Raw genomic sequence first — 15,595 nt, forward strand, 5'->3', positions numbered from 1 at the left:
ATGCCTATGCCCATTCTCGGTCTCAGACTCAGTATTCCCCGATTATATCATATTTTCCTACGCATTTCCACTCCACTTAATGGCAAATTATCTGCAGTGGCGGTCGCGTGTTTTGTCTGTCGAGTTTGAGTACATTTTGTTTTGTTTCGTTTTGGTTTATTTTGTATTTTTGTTTGGCCTTTCAACGTGGCTATATGTTTCGAGTCTGTGCACTCTTGCATGTCGCCGTGTGTGTGTGTTTTTTGTGTGTTTTTGCAGTTGTGTTTTCCGACTGTGTGTGTTAGCCGAACAAGCGCACAATTAGAGCGCTCAAAGTCGCGTAACACTCGCCAAATGCCGGCAACTTGGCAAGTACGTAGAATTCTAAATGAGCAGCACTTTAGTTGCGATTTGAATGCATATATCATATATATACAGGGTAGAATAGGGTATAGTATATAATGAATAGTAGGTGGTATTCTATGCTGTGGAAGTACAGAGTATCTCTTAGGTCTTTAAAACTTATTTCCACTCTCGTGTAGTATTTTGAATATTTAGTTTTTCAATTGCAGCCCCAGTGTTCGCCGTGAAATGGTAATTTTTAGCTTTCCATTTCAATGAGCTGAATGACATTTTATTCACGGCTAGAGTCTGAAAACTAAACCAGACCAGTTCGAACCAAACCGTTGACAGCCTGGCCACGATCTCCCCCTAGAGATTCGAGATTCGAATGGTGGGCCACAAAAAAAAAGAAAACCAAAAGTATTGCCTTGTTTGCTCAACTCTTGCGCAACTGATTGGCTCGCTGCACCTGCTCCAGGTGGGTTGCTGGAGTTTCCACAGAACCACTACTGCTATAGAGACCTCGATCGATCTCATCGAATTCGAGGCGATCGTGCCAGTCTTTGCGCTTTGCCAATTTTGCTGTCGCACCATTTTGGCCATGGCTCGAACCGATCTTCGGTTTCGGCTTACCTGATCAAATCCGGCAGTTCCGTTACTTCTACTTCTTACTTCTGGGTATACACCTCACTATAAAGTATATACCTATGTATTTATGCCACGCTTCATCAAGCAATTTCCCGCTCGATCAGCACATTTTGTCTGCGCTTTGTATTACAGTCTCGCCAAATAGTCACTCGCAATCAGCGATTTTTGCATTACATTATGTTATATATAATATATATTTTTCGAACGGAAAGAGCTCTGGCTTTGTCAGTTTGAAATCAGAAATCGGGGGGCAAGTAGCTCGCTTATCAGCTGCACTCAAGTCACTGGAATCACGTTGCAAATGCCAGCGACAAGTTTGTAACTGCAGCTGGCCGGGGAAAATTGCAATTGCCAAATGGTTTGTAGCTTGAGTTCGATGGTGAGGAAGACTAAGGGCACTTAAAGAAAAGGGGTGTTACAAAAAATGATATATGCGTATAGGACTAAAGATAGAAGAGACTTGCTTGCCCTTCCAAACTTCCACTTTCTTTAACTGAAATACTTGGCATACTCTTAAATTATCACCTACTATCCTATTTTTGGCCAGTGCACCACTTGGTGGCTGGCACTTGTCTGGATCTCCTGGCTGCCATTTGTCATGCGATGCCGTTTTCGCTTCGTCTTGAACAGCTCCGGCAATTGGCGCTGGCATTTGGGTAATTTTAATGAGCGGCGCTTGTAAGAATTTGCGACAATTTGACAGCAAATTGCAGTCAGTAGGGCAGCCAGGCGAGCGAAGTGAACAAAGTGCAACTGGAACATCTGTCCGAGTGTCTAGTTTGTGGTTGAACAGCGAATTTGTGTCAACATCAGCAGCCTGCCACACTGTGATGCGCTTATCAGCCGAAATGTGGGCCACTCAGTGATAACCGAAACAAAATATATTTTAAATTGGGCAATAAATTGATTCTGTTTACCGAACTAAATCAACCAAATTATGTCGACCAAGTAGCAGCTTAATAATGGACTATTTGTCCCCCGTTGGGATGATTCCAGTGGACAGTCGCCGACCGCAGAGTGTTTCAAACATTTAGTAAAGCCACGCAATCGATGGCGACGCGCCCTTTGCCGCTTTATGGGCGGTCAGCACTGGGGTCTGAGGCCCGAGGCCCGAGGCCCGAGGCCGACCACAACTGTTTCAGTTTACGCTAAGTGCCCCGCCCCTTAAGCGATCAAGCGGGGTGTGGTCGTACACTCTAAAAAGCACATAATGAAAGTATTTCACACCTAAAGGAGAGGCCAGAAAAGTCAATAGCTTTATAGGTAAATAATTACTAAATACCTTCGAATATGGCAGTTTCCTTGTCTTTACTATTTACCTAAAATAAGTTTGTAGAGGAGTGTAATTTTTTGTAGTGTACTTTCATAAACGATAACCAAATCGATCAAACTTCTGAGCCGCGTTCGTGCAACTGCATTGATTTGTGTGCAGTGTTTGCCCAACGCATTGGCAAACTGGAATTTGAGAGTGAATGGTTTTCTCCCCCGACTCGCACCCCCACTCCCACTAGTCTCCCTTCCAACTTGCAACACCCCCTCTATCTCATTTCCACCCTGCCCCCGACCCTGTGTCTGGTTCATAAATAAAATCCCATTTCGACTTTCCCCCTCCTGCCAAACGACCATCATCGGAACGAGACGAATTTTATTCATGGCGCATTTGGTATAAACGGCGCTTACATATTGAAATCTCAAATTCAAAAAATGTGAAATGTGAAATGTGGAAATCTCTGCAAATGGAAAGTCGCAGCACAAACACACACCGACATGAGTGTGTGGCATTCCCATGTGTGGCCAAGGGTTTGGGCTTATAAACTTGTTATACAAAAAAAAAATAATAAAAATTTTATCAGCCATGGAGAGAAGACCAAATGCACTGTTATTAAACTTTTATTCAAATTACATAATATATATATTTTGGAGCTAAGCTGATTAAAAGCTTGAGACTTGAAAATGTTATAAACATTTTTAGTTCATTTTTCTGTAAAAGCCCATTAAATATTATAAAATCTGGGTGTGTTGAAGACATTATCTTTGGGAGCTGAGCTGGGAATATGTAGATTAAAGTTTTTAATCTTTCATACATGAGTACTCTCTTATTTGGATCTGTTCGGTGATGCTCCCCCTCGAGTGCGTGACAAATTCTCTAAAATAAAGTTTTGCTCATAAAGTGTATGAAACGAGACCGCATTGACAGCGGCGTAGGCAATGGCGCGGCGAAGACTTTCGGGAAGCCATCCAAAAAATCTCACTTACATCAGCCCGGAAAACGAGTTTGGTGTGAGCCCGAAATCAGTGTGTGTTTGTGAGTGTGTAACCTGGCCCTCCCTCACTAACCCCCACAGCCCGGCCGGCCTCGATTCCCAGTCTGAAGTCCCCCAACTCCCTTTGGACTTGCTCCATTGGGTCGCGCTGCTGCATTTCACTCGAATAATTGAACATTTTCGGTGACCCAATTTAAGGCGACGCCTGAATATAACAAATTGCTGTACTGGGACACGCCCCCCGAAGCCGTCGGTTACGCCCCCCATTTTGGTAGTAATGCCTTCGCCTTAGCCTATTTCCCGCCTCATGTCAGTGCGAAGTTTTTCTATTGATTTTGTCGCAACTCCAAGAGCTCGGGCCAAGTTTTTCTTCTTGGCTTGAAACCTCAGCCCGACTTGCTGACACGTTCAGTTTACTTCGAGTTTCGTTCGACTTGCGTGTGTGTGTGTGTGTGTGTGAGTATCTATGTGTGTTGCAATGGGCGATAGGGGGTACAGAGAGCAGCGCACTTGTGGCCAATAACTTTCAAATGCCCAAGTTTGAAAGTTGGTAAGAGCTACGGCCATTCAATGTTACCAATCATTGTTGCTGCTGGCAGCTGCAGATTCAATTAAACTTTGGCTTCACGCTTTCGATCAGTGAAAGTGAGTGAGTCGCCATCGAATCCATCCTGCCCCCTTCAATTGGCTGCCACATTGCATTCAATTGCATTGCCAATTACAATTTGCCAATGCAGTTGCAGTTGCAGTGGCAATGGCTGTGTCAAGTGCACCGCCAAACAAAGACCATTGAACCGTCTAGGAAAGTAAGACTTTCAATTGGTTGGATGCTTTGGCATCTTCGTGGGATACTTATGTCTCCAAAGGTATTTCTATTGAATTCTTCAACATACTCTTACTGCAGAAACTTTTGATTTCACCCCAATCATCCATCCACTAGTTATTTATGAAGATTTTCTATAAACATATATAATTTTTGTATGAATTTCCAATCATTCCTTAAAATGAATGAATCCCACTCAAGGGGCAAGTTCATTGCCACAATGGGGCAGCAATTGCAACCTGAAACGTCCCAGATCGGCACTGCACTTATGAATTATAACTCGCCTGGCCGCCTGCAATTAAAGCGAACATCCGCTTTAAATTGAAATCGAAACTGCCGCTGGGAGGAGAGCCCCAGCCCGGAGGCCTGCCAGTGCATAAATCTAGCACAAGCACGAGCGGCCAGAACAATAGAAGCTGCAGCCCGCCGAAGGGCACTACCAAAGGGCAGGGTGGAGAAGGGGATTGAGAAGGCTAACCAGACCAAGGGGGCGGCAATGGCGACGCTCAGCTGCATTCTGCAAGAGGAGCAACAGCACGCTTGGCCAACGCTGCGTGATGAAGTGGCCATATATGGACCCTCTCTCCGATTCTAGCATTACGAGACCATAAAGATATACATCATGTGTATATATATAGAAAATTGGCACATTTTACTCTCTTTCAACAAGTGCAGAGGAGCGAAATGGAACGCACAAAACGCCAACAATGTCGGGTAACCAAGATGTGCCGGAACATACAGACAGAATAGTTCTTAAAACCATTTCTAAAATAAATATTATTCTTCATGTTGCAGTCTATGTGTCTGTATAAGATATCCCTCGTTGAAACCTGCCCCTCAGGGCTCAGGAAATGCTAAACCGATAAGATCCAAGCACTTCCTTTTTAATTAATTAGTGTAAAAGTATATATAGTCTCTTAGCCAAGATCGTAGTAGAGCGGAAGTGATCTGAAGCATGTCAATTTGCTATTGAGACCCCGTCTCTTATCCCCCAAAAGATCTCATATAATACTTGGAAAGCCCTCATGCCCTGACAATGAATTGTGTTCCCAATCCGCAATTTTATTGCCACACAACATTCCAACTGCCAACATCGATTCAAAAACTAACTGTAGACTAATGATACCCACATATTAGCCGGGTTGTGCAACGTCATCTGATGGCTATTTAGAACGAAACGTAATCCTCTCTTACAATAAAAAGAAAAACCTGTCCGGGTACACCTGTCCGCCGTCTATCTACCATCACCCATCTACATCTCAATCGCGACATAGAGACCCGATTGTTGTTTTCGGAGGCCATCGCCACACTGGAGGGCCCTTCGAGGTTGAGGACTGAAGTATCTGTGTTAATTTCCGCTCGACGGTTAGTTTTATGACTTCTTCGAGATATTCCCACAGGCCTAGCCAACTGTTGCTGCGTCACATGAAAAACAATCGGAGGTTCGAGGAAAACAAAACAAACCAAACAAAACTCCAAACGAAATGAAATGAAAGCCGCGGGTCAGTTTTGAATTATTTATATGCAGAAACTGGATTGAGCATTTCCATGTCCACTTTGTGTTTGTTTTGAAAATGCTAATTTTGTCAAAGAAAAAAAATAGGGGGGGAAAAAAAACGAAAATGAGCTCGCAATGCCAAAAGAAAGGCAATTAGATGGGTGCCCGGGTCAGTGGGCGAACTTTGGGGAGATAAAGTCAAGGGTTCGTCTCTTTTAATTGTTAACAAGTAAAGCGTCGTCTCCCCAGACTGGGAGAGTCACTGGGGCGTGACAGGTGAGCAGGTAAGTAAGACTTTGGCCAGGTAAGCAGTGGGTGCAGGTGAGCCGGTGAGCAGGTGAGCGAAAGAAGTGAATGCAAATTCGCCGGCTCTAATTGTGTGAATAAAAGCCAACAGTTGTGGCCGACACCCCGACACGCAACCCAATCCGCCCTTCCGCATGGCGTTTGTTTGAAAACGAAAATGAATTCATTTCATAAATCCCAAGCTGCTTGCTAGAAAAATTAGCATAGTTTTTTGCCGAAGAAGAGGGAACTGTGCTAATGTAACAAAGTTGTTTCCGGCTTCGGCTCCGGCCCCCATTTCTGCAGATCTGCCTTTGCAGTTCATTAACTTGGCAACATGTCGAGCCAAAGGCGAATTTCACTTTTTTCGCGCACAATTTGAAGTTCAACGAGCACAAGACACCAGAAACCAGTTGAATAATAAGCCAGACAAGTGAGCCATGTCGCTCGGTTGGGGAAATTGCAAATTACCAGCTCATAACCTGCAGGTCTTTAGTCCCCTCCGCTCTTTTTTGGCCAGCTCTCTTGGGGCATTTAATTAAAATACTTTCACTGCCTGGCCTGTACTCAGTACCAGTCATAAATTTATGCCAGTTTGTCGTTCATAATTGTGAGAAATCTTATGCAAACCAGGCAGAGACGACAGGATTGGATACAGGAGTGACAGTTCGGGGAAAGGGAAACGAATGTTAAATGGAAAAACTACTAGCTAGTGGACAGGCTAATGGCTAACGCCAATCAAGGGCCAACTAAATACAGGTATTTGTGCCACAATATCTCTGCGTTCCATAATCAAATGGCCAGAAAATTATCAATTAATGAAAACTGACAATAAAATTTGTTAGCGTTTCAATTGAAACCATTCGACTTTATGGCCATAACGACCCCTTCATCCCGCCACACAATTAAATGCAAAGACTGTGCTGTTACGGCTCCAATGAGCCCCAGCCCCCAATAAACTAAAATACTGAAATAAAAACTAGGTAGGCTCTCGAAAAAAAGCTATAACTAAGCTTGAAAGAAAACTACAAATAAAAAAACAGAGTAGAATCGCTTTTCGCAAGTAAACGTGCTGTCATTAAATTTAATAAGCACTTTTTCAGGCCAAGCATGGATTTTTTTCAAGCCCTATTCTGACCCTACCCCCCAACCCGGAGCCACCCGGAACGACAAAAGCCACCAGCCGAGCATTTAAAACCGAAATGGTCTAGCAAAATATGAACAGAAAAGAAAAACAGAAGAATAAAAGATATAAAAACTACAAATAACGTTTCAGGGGTTTTTCAAGTATTTTTTATATTTTTTTTGTTTTGCCCCCGCCTGTCTTTGCTTTCCGTTGAATTTTCTTTTTGTGGCACGGCGGAGTAAATGAACTCCAAGAGCGCCATCAGCGGTGTATAACGGCTCATCTGGCAGCAGGGGCTTCAAACTCTGGACTACCAATTCCCAGTTCCAAGCTCCCAGTTCCTAGTCCCCGGTAGCACACTTTTGCTCATTTGCTTGTCGGACACATGAGTTATGAATCGTATTTTATGAAATATGTGCATAGGGTATGCGTACTATTACGCATTTCACACTAGGAAATGGCTTGGGGAAAGGGGCAGTGTTTATGGCCAGACAAATTAAGAGTTTCTGGCTTCCTGGGCGATCTCTCAGTCGTCGGTCTGACAAATTACAGGCCCAAATGCAAAGGAAAGCCCGTTAATGAAGCAAGAAATTGAGCAATTACGGGGTGTCGATCCACTTTAAGTCGTGTGGCGATAGAAAGATAATGCGCTTTTAAATGTGGACCAGTTTGGGCTTTTAGTCCGACAAGTGCACTAACAAAAATCAAGATTAAGAAATATATCTTGCGGCCAAAACCTTGAGTAATTGATATATTTCAAAGACTTACCTTGAGCTCCGAAAAAATCTGAAATAAATAGAAAAAGTATAAGTTAGTAATATTTCCAAGTAGGTGTAATACAATTCCTGGGCAAAAGCCACCTTTTTGCCAAGTGTGTGTGAAGAGAAAGGACTTTGACGGAAACGCTCATTACGGAACCCAGCAAGGATGGTGGTATTTTTTTTTTTTTTGTCTGGGATCTAGATCCCAGGGCGTTTGAGTTTGCGCTTCCATTTCAATGCGGTTCGCAAAGGTAGGTCCGCACTGGGTATTATGAGAATAATAATAAAAATAAAGGAAATATGTATAATAATATCGCGTTTCAGTCGAAATGTGCGCAGAACTTTTTCACATTCACTGCACACGACTGCACTCTCCCACTCCCTTGGGAGGGGCGATTTTTGTTGTGGTAGGAAGTGGGTGGGTAGTGGCAAGTGGCAAGTGGGGTAGGGGGTGGCATGGCCCAGAGTGCATCGTAGCTGCACCAACTTTGGCTGCAACTACCAACTCAATTATAAAACGAGGAACAACGCACAAAACACATTAAAACAGCGAGTGGAAAGCTTGTTTTTCCTTTACTATTTTTTCCATTTTTTTTAATTTTATTTTTTTATTTTTTTTCTTGTTTATTTTCCGTTCTTTCCACATTTCGCTTTTCTGCAATTTATTGAGTTCTTCTCCCTGCCCCTTCGGCATTGTTTGGTACGCTCTATGCGGAAAGAAGTAATACCCATATCTCCCACCTTCCCGGTCCTCATACATATTTCTGGGGGCATGCAACACCCAGAACACAAAAAGGGGAGTGCATAACTCAGACCGCCAATAAAGCACTAAAATCCTGTTGGTCACTCCACTTGGGTTTAATTTATGGGATATGAGAAGTGTGCTCCCAGCCATATAATTCTTACTTAATGTCATATTATGTCCGCCACAAGTTCTATTTGCTAAATCATCAATATAAGAACACTTTCTAAATATTTTTTCAAAATCCAATTTTAGCTTTACTCGTGTTTTCGTGTAGGTGTACAAGACAACAATAAATTGCTGCTATTAATACGCTTTTTATGATCAACTTGAAAGACAATTCATCAGCAGGTTGCCCAGCCATTAGTTCCAGGAAGTCATCAGCGCGAAGAACCAACCGCAGCACCACGGCAGCCAATGCATCTTTCGAAAACAAAAAAAAAAGCAATTTCAATTGATCGACGCCGTCAGCTGTTTGATGGACGCAACATGAGCCAGCAATTTGAGGCACGCATCCACCAGATAGCACCTGCTCCCGTTCCAAAACCCAGGCCAAACCCAAAAAAAAAATATATATATGGAAAAAGGCAGAGAATTGTTTGGGCAAACATGGAGAGTGAGAGAGCCGAGGGATGTGTGCTGGTGTTGCCGGAAGTGCAATTGTCGCATGAAACTGCCACGCCCACCGAAAACAAGCGGGCAGCTAGCCACCCCCTCTGGCTATTCCCGTGGCAACGAACTCCAGAGATCCGTGAATTTGTTTTTGGGAATGTGTGGCTGTTGGGATGTGGGCGTCTTAATGAATATTGAAAAACAATTTAACAAAGCCACGAAGCCAAAAATGAGTTGAAATGCTACAGAGTCAATGTCACTTTATCACTGGCAACTAAGCGACAGTTTTCCGACACTGTGAAAAAAATATAAAGGTAATATTGAGGTTAAATATTAAGACATTCCTGGAAATCCGATTGAAAATTCTACTATTCAAGTAGTTCTCATTATCCATACAAGCCTCGAGGAATCTAAATCTCTCAAAATCTCAACATTTAATTTATTTCCCCATAAATCTGAAACTCTAAATGAAAAACTTAATTGATTTTAACAATTAATATAATCCAATAACAATTTGAATAAATTTAATTTAAAATTAACATCACAAAGAGAGTGAATAAAAAGCGTTTTGCTGAAGTGGTTCACTCCATTATGATTTAAATCTGAATCACTCTATTACACAAAGCCCCTTATAATCTCGATTTAGGAGGGCGTGTTTCGCTCTGTGTAGTAAATGGAAATTGGAGTTTTGTTCGGAAAGTGTGTGCGGTGTGTGGCACGTGTGAGTTCTCGGCTCTCGCTGTCATATCGCTTTCCCTGCGGGATCTGGCAGAACGTCTCCGACATGTGGCACTTAAATGGGCCGAACCGGAGTGGAGGCGAGTGGCATGGAGTAGAGTTGGTTCAGTAGATGGTACATGAGGAAGAATACCCAGGCAAAAACCGGCTGAACAGCAGCTGTCAGTGTTATGGGCTGGCCAAACATGTTTTCCTCCCTGGCTTGTGCTGGATAATTTAGCGAATTTCGAATCCGACTCGGTTCTATTAGAAGAACTCCTCCAAGTACACATGTACATAGTTGTTATTGTTATTGCTATTGCAATGCTACGTAAATATTATTACAACAAAAATGCAAAAAGGCAGTTGGAATTTCATCGCAAAATTTCAGGCACAGCATGGAAAACTTGAAAAACCGGCAATGCCGAATCGCATATAGCCACATGAAAAGTCAGTCAACTGCGGCTGCCACAATGTTGTTCCTCAGCTGGCAACGAGACATTAACAATTCACACATTTGCGGCAGCATAATTTCAGTTAGCGATAGTCAGATCCCCCCCTTGGGGATTTCAAAATGCCAACAAAACGGCCGAGTCGAAAATGCAATTGGCAAAAAAGCCGCAGAGTTTTCCAGGGTGGCGAGGGGGACAAAACCCAATAGATGGCATGGGTTGGGGGGTGGGGTTCTTTCTGCCACATGTCGTGGTTGCCGAAGTTGCTGGCTAGCAGAGCTGTGTGCCAGCATTTGCGCAATTACCAAGGCCCAAACTAACGGCAACAATGTGGCGACTAGCGACTACCGACTGGCGACCATCATAATTTCCATTCAGCCTGGCCAAAAAGCACAAAAAAAAAGTGCGATCTAATAGCAGTAGTGGCCTTAGCAGGGGCCCAGTAATTGCTGGTAATGGAGAGAAAGGAAATAGAAGGACTTTCCCCGGGCCTGGAATGGGCCAATGGCCAAAAGAGATAATAATGGAAACTTTCAAGACGCATTCAAGAGCAATTCCATGGAGATACATTCTCTACGTTGGCCTTTGTGTTGGCCAGAAAGAAACTGGCTTTCAGTTAGGCTTTTAAGTAATTTCTACTTGAATATAGACTTCTACAAAAAGAGGAACAGGAAACAAAGGCGTTTCTGGCTCTTTGGCAACACTTATTTTGAAAACTATAAATTAAGTTTTGATTAAAGTGTGGCCAAAAAGCTTTCCTTTCAAATTCCAATGCTAAGGACCCCTTAATCAACATTTAGAAGCTGATTCGAATTCCTCCCAAAACCGAATCGAAGTGGCCGGTGACTGGACTGTCTCAGTTGACTCTCTAGCATTCAGCGTAGTTCAGCAGCTGTAGAAGTAGATCAGAAAGAGACTCGAAATTTTTGAACAAAATTCCAGTAAGTAATTGTGGTCCCCCACAAAATAATAAAAAAATATCCAATCGAAACGAAACCCCAATTCTCAGCCCAGTGACATGTCCGAACTGCAAGCATCGCTACTGCTCAAGCGCCAGCTTGCGGAGCTACAGCGCAATCCCGTCGAGGGCTTCTCCGCCGGCCTGGTCAGCGATTCCGATATCTTCAAGTGGGAGGTTGTGATCATCGGGCCCCCGGACACCCTCTACGAAGGTGGCTGCTTCAAGGCCCACCTCATCTTCCCCAAGGAGTATCCGCTGCGTCCGCCGCGCATGAAGTTCGTCACTGAGATCTGGCATCCGAATATCGACAAGGCCGGCGACGTGTGTATCTCGATCCTCCACGAGCCGGGGGATGACAAGTGGGGCTATGAAAAGGCCGAGGAGCGCTGGCTGCCGGTGCACACCGTGGAGACGATCCTCCTCTCGGTTATCTCCATGCTGACCGATCCGAACGACGAGTCCGCCGCCAATGTGGACGCCGCCAAGGAGTGGCGGGAGGACTACACTGAATTCAAGCGCAAGGTAACCCGCTGTGTGAGACGCAGCCAGGAGGAGGTCTAGCTCCGGTCGGAGTTTACAAAAAAGCGATCCTTCAGCGGTCCACATGATAATCACGTCAATAAAGTCAGCGCCTAGTTTTGAAGTCATCTAATCTTGAAACTATTTTATTCATTACAAATTCCATAATAATCTATAGAGGTAAAAGTCATTGTCTAATTGAATCTAATCTTATGTATGTTATCAGTCTAATGATTAGCTTCCGGTAATCTCTCTCAAGATTAAAGATATATCCTAGTATAGGTTCAGATCTGAAAGCACAACTCCTAATTGGTGCATCCAATTAGGGCAATGCTATGACTTTGATCTGGCACCAATTCCATGACACCTGTCGGCATTAATTACGGCTAATTCGTCCGTGAGGTATTACCTCCCAGTGGCCACTGGCATTGCCCGATCTTAAGCCGGCGAGCTTAATAGGCTTAGACCTCTTCTGGTTGCACACTGACACAGTTATGGTCGCTTTGGCTGAACAGTTTTCTTGGCTCTTCGGTTTCTCCTGGCCAAGAAGAACAGTTGGGGCAGCTGGCCACTTGGCTGCTTTTTATGGTCTTCACATGGCGACAAAAAGCCAAATACTGTATATATTTATGCGCACAGAGAGAAAATCAAGTTATTGGGAACTCCCAAGTGTAAGTTAGGAGGTCTACTTATCTTCTCAAAATTGTAAATATGTAGGTTTTACGCGTTCTTCTATTTTTATAACGAAATTTATCGCCAACTGATAAGATTTCCATTCAAGGTGTGTTGTTGATTTAGTTTCTAAGAAACGTTTGTGATAAGTTCTTTTAAATTAAATTAGCTAACGTATATTATAATGGCAGGTATAAACTGTTTTGCTATATGAAGAAATATGGAAAGAATTCTATAATAAATAATTTTGGGAGACAACCATAACATACTACTGCCACAAAAAATATATTGCTTAAAAATGTATCTATGCATTGCTGAAATAATCATATTTCTTTTTGAATAGCTTCTCAATCATGATACGTATCTTTTTTTTTTGTTATTTAAATTTTAAATGAAACCGGAACCAATGGGCAAATTTATTGCAATATTTTTCGCTGTGCAGACCACGAGTTGAAACAACAAATTGCTGATGTTGCTGTTGGTGTTGCTGCAAGCTAGTGTGACAGCAGCAATAGCCCCAACAGCAGCAACACCAATGGACGGGACTTGGGATTCGTGCTCTGACTCGTTTTCGGAGTGCAGAGCTCAGCTCCTGGGCCACGAACGAGTATAAAGTTAGCTGCCAGCATTTTTGTGGTTAGCTGAACTTGTTTTTGTTTTTACTGTCGTTGTCGTTGTTGTAATTGTTGTTTATTAGCAACAAGTTTTGAATTTTGATTTTCTTTCTTTATTTTTTTTTTTTTTTTTCTGCTCTTTGGTCGTGCCAGTGGCCCCACAACAATTCCCGCATGTCGCATTGTTTGGTTGTGACTCAAATCCGGAGCGGGACTCTAAATCGCCGTCATGGGTGTGCCGATGCCGCCACCTCGCCTCAAAACCCGATCAAAGCCACTGTCTGGCTAACAAAAATTTTAAAATCAAATGATCTCCGTGTGATTCAGCAAATACCTCCGAAAAAAAAACAACAAAAAAATCCCAAAAACCAGCCACGAGATCGCAGAGGAAGAATGAGCACAAATCGGTGAGCGATTTGGAAACTGGGTAAATAAGGCCATGCACCTTAAGCGGCGGCCAGCAGAATTCGGCAAACAAAAATCTTGGCTTTAACAGCCAGCAACATGATCATCATGATGATGATCAGCCCAACACGATCAGTAAATAGTAAAAAACGAAAACGAAACGAAAGAAAACAAGGCGAGGGAAAAGAAAACAGCTCGAAACCAGCTTCAGATTCAGTCTCCGGCTCCAGAGATTTAAGATGCGAAGAAGATGCTCGACCTGGAGATGGAGATGGCGATGGAGATGCTTCTTCTGCACACAGAAGAGAGCTAAAAACTCACTCAGCCAGTAGAAATTGAATTGATGTTGGCCCCGCCAGACATCATCGGCTGGGATATGTTATATGGGATGGAATGGCATGGCATGGCATGGATTGGGTTGGGTTTGCCGTTGGGGGAGCAGGGACTGAAAACCGGATTTTAGACCACAACGACGAGCCTGGGCTCCAAAACGCACTGTTCAAAGGTATACAACGTATCGTCGACGTATCTCCTGAGCAGGGCATTTATAAATAGCCACAGCTTTCGATATGTGCAGTGAAATCTTCTAGCGGCTAATGGGAAAAATGGGAAACCCAGGGTCGCTCCGAACAGGTAGCCGCTGCGCTGTGCCGTGCCGTGCCACAAGGCAGGTCAGCTTCAGATTCAACTTCAGCTTCATTAGTTAAGCCGAGGGTGGAAAAACGCAGCTGGACAAGTGTGTAGATACATGTGTGAGTGTGTGTTTTTCCTGGGAAAAGATACGGCGATTACCTACCCTGGGATGTTTGAGTTACTGAGGAGTCAGTCGTGTCCAAAAAATCCAATAGACTCCAAGACGTTGTATGCCTTGGTGGTATTGGTGCGTCGTCGCATACGTGTTAAGTAAATTCCAATATGGGATCGTATCTTACAGATACAACATTGGCTCAGATACTGGTTTCGGGTTATTCGGTTTTGTTAAGAAGCGCAGTGGAGTTTTGCCGCCGAAGTTGGTGTAGTGGAGTGGAGTAATGGTTGCTACTGATGACTGATGGATGAGTAATCCCGGGTAGAATATGTATAAGCACTGATTCTGGATCTCTGGCACTAGCACTTTTCACGGAGAATGTACACCACTTTGTTGTTGTATTGCTGCTGGCAGTTGCTAACAACCTTTACACGCTCGTTGCCTTTTGTCAGACATTAAATCGCGAGGAGGCGAGGAGTAATAGCACGAGAAAATATCTAAAAACTACCTGACGCGACGCGCGCGCCATAAAAATAAAGACAAACACTGGACTGCTTCTATAGTATGTACTTTTATACCGCGGTCCGCTTACGTTTCGGTATCGGTACTTGTGAACCCGCTCGCGTTCTGTGCTCTCTTTCTTTTCAAAATAATTCCTCGCTTCCGGACACGTCCACCTGCGTCGCCGTCTCGAATCCAACTACGTTGAGATACAACTACGTTGAAAACAAGTTTTTCAAAACGCGTCGTTGCTGATGTTGCTGCTAGTGATGTTGCTGCTGCCGCTGCCTGTGTTATTGTTGCCGCATTGAGGCAACATTACAAACTCGTACCGAGATAAAGGCATCGGACTGCCAGATACTCGGGTACGTGCCAGATACATGCATTGTAATGTTGCGATCGTGTTGCAGCAACATGTTGCCAAGATAGCCGGTTTGTTGTTGCCGGCTTTTTGGCTGTGCCGGTTATTTTTGTGTTGCTGGTCGTTGGCACTGACTATCCCACACCCCCAACAAATAACAGGGTAGTTTGTCTGCCTGCTTCTCTCTGAAAATCATTCCCTGCAGGGGTATATAGTGTTCCGCAGCGGGGCATGGGTGGTTTCCCAAATTTATGAACCAACAACAGCGGCCCGAATCGAAGCCATCAAAGTTTGTTTTATTCATTAACTTTGAAATCGCTTTTTTTGTTTTATTTTAAAAGTGGAGTTTGTTTATTTTACCAAATGAAAGGAATAAAATTTCAACACTTTACTAATTAAAATGAAGCGTTTATAAAATTTAATAGATTAAATAAGGTATTTAAAGGGTAGTTTATTAGATTCATAAACCAAAAGATGGATTCTTTTCTCAATCTATGAATCTATCTAGACTTTTTCTTTGTCATATCCACACCTCTTTTAATTAAAGTCTTTATATTTAAGTTAT

The 15,595-nt window shown here is 43.3% G+C and overlaps 1 protein-coding gene across 1 annotated transcript; it reads left to right on the forward strand.

Moving 5' to 3' along the window:
- The first annotated feature begins 11,056 nt into the window (after positions 1-11,056).
- On the forward strand, positions 11,057-11,862 carry LOC6500923 (ubiquitin-conjugating enzyme E2 G1). The gene is made up of 2 exons (XM_001954140.3): positions 11,057-11,190; positions 11,259-11,862. The coding sequence occupies exon 2, from the start codon at positions 11,268-11,270 to the stop codon at positions 11,769-11,771; it is 504 nt and encodes a 167-aa protein (XP_001954176.1). The 5' UTR covers positions 11,057-11,190; positions 11,259-11,267; the 3' UTR covers positions 11,772-11,862.
- The last annotated feature ends 3,733 nt before the right edge of the window (positions 11,863-15,595 follow it).

The sequence above is a fragment of the Drosophila ananassae genome, chromosome 2L, assembly GCF_017639315.1.
Source record: "Drosophila ananassae strain 14024-0371.13 chromosome 2L, ASM1763931v2, whole genome shotgun sequence".
Classification (NCBI taxonomy): domain Eukaryota; kingdom Metazoa; phylum Arthropoda; class Insecta; order Diptera; family Drosophilidae; genus Drosophila; species Drosophila ananassae.